The following is a 6,402-nucleotide window of genomic DNA, read 5'->3' as shown; positions in this document are numbered from 1 at the left end:
GGTGCGGCCTAAACCTCTTCAAACCATTTCGCTCGATCAAAATTGGCCATCATTTCTTTACCCGGAAACTCTTTCACTCTTCCCGGGTAAAGAGGGGCAGCTGTTGATACCAAATTTTTCCCTATATATTTTCAATATGCAAAATACCTTCAAAATAGAATATATATGCATATATAAGCATGTCCAAAGTTTTTATTATTTTTTCCCATAATTTTAAAAGTTTAAATTGATTTATTTTCTCCCTTTTTTATCCATAAAATCCCCATAATTATTTCTAAAATTACTATTTTGATAATTCATCTATTGTATTTCTATACGTATTCCAAAATATGGCTAAAGTAATTTTTACAATTTTATTTAGTATTTTTAAAGCTAAATTGCACATAATTGCAATACTAGCCTTTTTTAGACTTATTATGTTTTATACACATAAAAATGGATCATGTATCTTTTAAAATTGTTAATTATGTATTATAAATTATTTTAGCCCTTTAAATTAGTTTTCAGAAACTATTTATTATTTTTTATAAATTAAATAGGGAAAAAATGGCTATTTAAAATATAGCCAAATTGGCTTTCAATTGTAGCACAAAATTGGACCCCAATTTCCCGACCCACACCCTCTTTACCCATGACCAAATCCGAAACCACACCTACCCATCTCATCCTAGCCGTTGATCTCTAAGATCAATGGCCCCTATTTCCCCTTACCTTTTTAACCCAAACGACCCCCTAATCTAACTCATTTGTTACAATCTGCCGCCCTTGAATCCCCTTTCCTCTCCAATTCTCTCTGAAACCTAACTCAAACCCTAGCCACCGCCATCTAAAATCATCCCAATCCCCTTTGATCCTCACTCAATCCATGGATTCCCATGGTTGTTCGAGGCATATACTTGTCTCCTACGTCTCCTAGTTGCCTATTTTTGTGATTTCATGGAATGATCTCAAAGAGATCTAGTCCAGATCTTGTTCAACTTCTATCCATGGTCTTTTATGCTACTTTCCGGCCATCCATGGCTATTCGAGTAAGATCCATGGCCTTTCCGACTAAAACCGGTAACAATCTAATATTTTTTCACCTTCTTTGGGTTCTCTGAAACCCTAGCTCTTGAGATTTTCCACTTTTCTTTAGATCTATCTTAGATCTAAGTGTATCCATGAGTTTTTAACCGATTTTTCTTCATCTTTACTATTTTTCGAAACCCTATACTCACTATTGTTCGATTCTTCTCAGTTATTTATTGATCTGAGATGATTCCAGTGTTATTAAACGTTTTCCTTTAAAAAATTACCTGTTTTGAGTAACTATTTCGATTTTAGTTGCTCTTTTCTAAACTAGGGTTTACTGAAACTCGTCTTCTCAAAGTTTGCATGATTTTCGTATGTTAATCATATGTTCTTAGGTATTATTGACTGATTTCTGCTAAAATTGTCTGGACTCTAACTAGTTTGTGTTAAAGCCCTAATTTTCTTATATTTTTGTTTCAATTCTGAGTCTTTATGAGCTACTTGTTGCATTGTTGGTGTTGTACTTTGACTTTCATTATTTTCCCCTTTAGCCTAATTCAGTATCTTGTGACTTTTACCCTAGTTCATCTCTACTAGGGTTTCTAAGTCGATCCCTTGGCAAGTTTATGTATTTTTATGAAATTCTATTTTTGCCTATTTGTCTATTTATGGGAAACTGATATTTTCCCTCTCTTCAAATCAACATTATTTTGAATCTCGATTGATTGAATTGATTGTTTAAAATTATGTGTTGATTATTGATTCATTCCCTTGTTTATAACTCTGATTATTCTTATTACCTTATTGTCCGTAATATCGCTGATTCTTCACGATTACTTCTTTAATTAAACTTCTGTTTGCTTACCTCTTTACTTAGGTCTGATTTGATTTTCTTCCTTAAGTGACTCGTGTCCTTTAACCGTTGGGTATTTGCAGGAAGACTATGCTAATTTCATATGTAATTTCCTTGATTGTTGAATTATGATTTCTTTACCTTATTCTGCCCCACTCCTAACTACTATATGTACTCTCTTCTACTCTCAATTCAAGACACGAACAATTAGTTAAAAAATACACACACACACACACACACAGACTTTCTCTTCTTTCTCTGCTACTTGTGCTACTGCTTGTCTAGCCGGCTCAAAGCCAAGGCTAGGCTATGGAACTCTACTTGCTTTACTTTTCTGCATTTTGCCTCCTTAACTGGTATGTTCCTGGTTCAATTCTGAAACTCAAACTTCATGTGTTCCATGCCTACACATCCATGCTTGTTACTATTCTAGTTCTTCAACTTATCCCTATGTTTTGCTGTTACTAAGCATGTCTAACTCCTGCCTTATGTATAATCATCATATCATATTTTACTTAGTTTCTTGATACTTCTCTAACATGCTTACTTAGTTCCTTAACCCCCTTTTCTTTAACTAGTATGTCCATGTAGTTACTTAATTTTCTGGTGCATTCTATTGGCCCTAATAGTGTGTCGAATTTTATTCAACAAAACTCTTGTCTTCAACATGATCCTGCTGCATTCTTCCCCATGTTTTAAATAGTTGTTATCATGACTGATTTGCTCAGTAGACTCAAAGTTGTTCTGTATGCTTGTTGTGTCAAATATTTTCCCTATCTATGTGGTTTCAAACCTATATGTCCCCAACCCCCTTGTTTCCCTACTTGTGAATGTTGAAATGATCCTATTCTTTGAATTTGACTTGTGTGTTCTGGTTTGTTCTAAGTTGTTGTTACTCCTATTCCCTCCTCCTTTCAAAAGTTATTTTCCCTAAGGCAAACTCTTCTACTATTTTGCAAGCTTATTTCAAATATGTTGTTCAAACTATTTCCCAACTAAACTCTTTTAAATCTATGTCAAGCACTCTCACATATACTCTTAGATTACTAGGTTCTGCCCCTTTTGTGTGAGCCTTGCTTTAGGACTCTTGAGCTCCCTCTGAACTTGGACACACAAAAGCTGGCCCTTCCATACTGCACTTACTCTGTCTTGGTTATACAATCTGGGTGTGAGCACGGCTCGGGATCGTTTGAGGTCCTTAGGGAACTGTGACACACTCGGATATGAGAAAGGCTATGGAACAATATTGGCACTTGAGGTGATTGATTATATAATTCAGAGAGGAAGTCCTAATCAGAATTCCTATAGTATAACTTCTTATTTTCATTTCCACTTATGTAATTCATTTCATGTTGGCCTGTAATAATTTGTTGTAAATCAGTATTGGGGTTGGCTAGTGAAAAAGGATGGAGTTAATATACATGTTATAGTTGTTAAGGATAGAAAACATGTTATTAGGTTTATGTTCCTAATTGCGCAAAAGAAACCATGCTTAGGGTTCATACATGCATTAGAAATCATGCCCTTAGGTCTCATGTTTATTGTTTCAGCATGTGCACCTGTACAAAATCATGTGTTAAAATCTGTTAATAATTAGCACCTTACTATTATGTTCTATGCTGCCACGTGCATTTAGAAATCCTGCTCTTAGGAAATTCTGCAATCCTGCCATATACATTTAGAAATCCTGCTCTAGGAATTCTGCATCATGAGTTTTATACATACATCTTAGATACCATATTTTAGGATCTTATTCGTACATGCATTCACACTTAGTGTAAACGGCTGATCATAAAAGAGGTAGAAATAGCTTCACACTTGATTATCCCGTTTAAAATAATTGGTAATAATCTCTACATTCGTATCAACTAGACAACATGCTCTTAGGGTAAAATGATTTCCAAACTGTCTTTTAATAATTCTGAATAACTGCTGCATATTGTTTTACGCCTAGGCAAGTCTTAGGTAATAACTTAAATAAAATTAGAGCCGCCTTTGTTTAATTATCAACTGTTAAAATCAGTAGGTAAGCCCGATTCGGACTTCTTTTCTGAGTCATGTAATAAATCTGGTTATGTTGTTATCACTTAGATACCATGCTTTAGAATTTAAATTCAGACCTTAATTGTGTATAAGTCATGCTGTCTATGTGCATTATTTGTAGAGGTATACCTGAGCCTTCCCCTTGCTTCTGTCTTTTCCCCTAAATGCAGTCCTATATGTTCTTATTTGTCGCTTAGCATTTTGCCTTTAAATCTGATGGTCTGCATAGAACCCCCTCTTTTAGGATAGGAGTCCTAGATTCCTCCGGGACTGATAGGAAGGGACAGGTAAACAACATGCAATAGGGGTCGAGACCAACCTTCGCTTTAATTACCTTCACGGGGCGGGAAAAAGTAGATATGGATATGATGATCGGTGCGTTAATACCACGTGTAGCCCCTCTTCGAGGAGTGTCATATCGGGTATTGCATTAATGTGATCCATATTACAAACAAACCTAGGACACCCCCTTTACATTCATAAGCATGCTTTAGATTGTAACTCTTTTCAAAATTTCGTCTTTCACTAATTGTTTTCAAATACTTGTGTATTTAAACTCAAATCCCCTACTATTTGAGCCATACTTGTTTATTTGCTAATTGCACAAATTCACAAAAATTGTTTGGCCGGGAACCACACTAGTGGATCCTGAGGGGTGCCTAACACCTTCCCCTTAGGATAATTTCAAGTACTTACACTATCTCTGGTTACCAAACGTAGCTACAAATGAACCCTATAGGTTCCCTAATGCACCTTAAAATCGTTAGGTGTCGACTATTCAAAATTGCAAGAACTCATTTGCCAAAAGGAAAGAGTTGTCCCAACCAAATGTCATGAACCCGATTTCCGCGGAGGGAAATGAGGGCGCGACAAGCAGCATCCGTAGTGTACCATATAGGGCTTGAGAGTCGTGTTTAGGGGTAGAATTTTACGGGACAAGTGTTAGTGTGTCACTTGTGTTTGCCTCTTCATGAGGTTGTTCTCTCGATATTTTGTACTCTCTTTTATTGTAGTGGATTGCTCATCTCCGCCTGTGGATGTAGTTGAATGGACAAACCACATTAAATATTTGTGTCTCTTTTGGTATATTTCTCTTTTGTTATTTGTTTTATCGTCGTTCAAGGTTTTCTTCACTAACTACTGCATGAGGCCTCACTATTTCGGTCCTAACAGCATGTACCAAAAAAATTATGTCTTTTTTCTTAACTCTATGTCCAATCAAATCTAACACTGTAAATAAACACTACTCTTGGATATCAGCTAATTTTGTCCATACATTCAAAATAGGTACTTGAAGAAGTTAAACGCTTGGTTAACCAATACAAGGGAGAGGAAGTTAGCTTTACTCTAAGTGGTCACAGTTTGGGTTCATCATTGGCCACACTTTGTGCAATTGACGTAGTTGTCAACCAAATCAATAAGGAATTTCCCGTGACTGCGTTTGTATTTGGTTGCCCCCGAGTTGTAGAAGAGAATTTCAAAAAAGCCTGTGATAAATTGAGAAATCTTCAAATCTTGAGCATTAGCAATGCCCTTGATCCTGTTCCAGCGATACCAGACCATGGACTGGTCGAGGGTTCTGCAACAGATTGGAGACTATACGAAGATGTTGGCTTTGAACTTTCAATTGATACTTCAAAATCTAAATACTTGAAGAAGGGCATAACTGGTCATATTCTGGAAGTTTATTTGCATGGAATTGCTGGAACTTAAGGAACTAAAGGAGAGTTCAAGCCGGAGATAAACCTTTTGGGTTTTTTAAGTATATTAATGCTTAAAAGAGGGTACATGGAAAATGAAGGGAAAATGAAATATTTGAGTTTCATTTGAGATTCCCTCCTTGATGAAGGGACATTGTCCCATATGGGAAGAGGAAGATGTTTTTATGGGTATATAAGCAATTGATATTCTTCTAGCTCTTAAAGAGTTGAGAAGAAGGCAAGCCTCGCGCCGTCGTCGTCGCTCGGCTTCGGCTTTGGATTTGGTCAAATGATCGATGGTTAATTGATTAATTTTTTGGATAAAATTTATTTGTTAATAGTAATTAATAACATAATATTAATATTAAATCCAATAATATTAATAATAAATCCAACTGTTTTCCATTTTTTCGTTTTCTGTTTTTGTATATGCTATGGTCGTTTTGCATAAACAATCATTCTAAAGAGTTGCACCTCTTCAGATTTCACCCTAACATTGGCTATAAATACAAGTCCATTATCTCAGATTTTCCATACAATTTTCTGAGTTTCTCCTCCTTCTCCTGCATTGTTTTAACTTCAAAGAAAGCAACAGTAAGTGTGATTTGCTACCGAACTTTGTGTTCGCTGAAACACTGGGGTTTGAAATACCACTACACCAGTGTATAATTCGTTCTATCCTGGGAGGAAATAATCCATAACCTTTGGTACTAGGAGGGTATTAAATTCCTTAAAGAAACACTGTGAATTCAGTGGGCTCGGATTAATTTTTGTTTCGTTTATATTTCTGTTTAT

At 35.7% G+C, this 6,402-nt stretch overlaps 1 protein-coding gene across 1 annotated transcript; it reads left to right on the top strand.

Annotated features, from left to right (window-relative positions):
* The first annotated feature begins 941 nt into the window (after positions 1 to 941).
* On the top strand, positions 942 to 5,620 carry LOC138884328 (phospholipase A1-II 1-like). The gene is made up of 3 exons (XM_070165466.1): positions 942 to 1,028; positions 4,105 to 4,194; positions 5,195 to 5,620. Exons 1-3 carry the CDS (start codon positions 942 to 944, stop codon positions 5,618 to 5,620), a joined length of 603 nt encoding a protein of 200 aa, XP_070021567.1.
* The last annotated feature ends 782 nt before the right edge of the window (positions 5,621 to 6,402 follow it).

Source organism: Nicotiana sylvestris, chromosome 2 (genome assembly GCF_000393655.2).
Source record: "Nicotiana sylvestris chromosome 2, ASM39365v2, whole genome shotgun sequence".
NCBI lineage: Eukaryota > Viridiplantae > Streptophyta > Magnoliopsida > Solanales > Solanaceae > Nicotiana > Nicotiana sylvestris.
This window is presented reverse-complemented; position numbering and strand designations above follow the sequence as displayed.

Coding starts and splice junctions, on each gene's coding strand:
- LOC138884328 (XM_070165466.1), top strand. CDS start 942: ATGATCTCAAAGAGATCTAGTCCAGATCTTGTTCAACTTCTATCCATG. Junction 1,029..4,104: donor GGCCATCCATGGCTATTCGA/GTAAGATCCATG, acceptor TTTGTCGCTTAG/CATTTTGCCTTTAAATCTGA. Junction 4,195..5,194: donor GGACTGATAGGAAGGGACAG/GTAAACAACATG, acceptor CATTCAAAATAG/GTACTTGAAGAAGTTAAACG.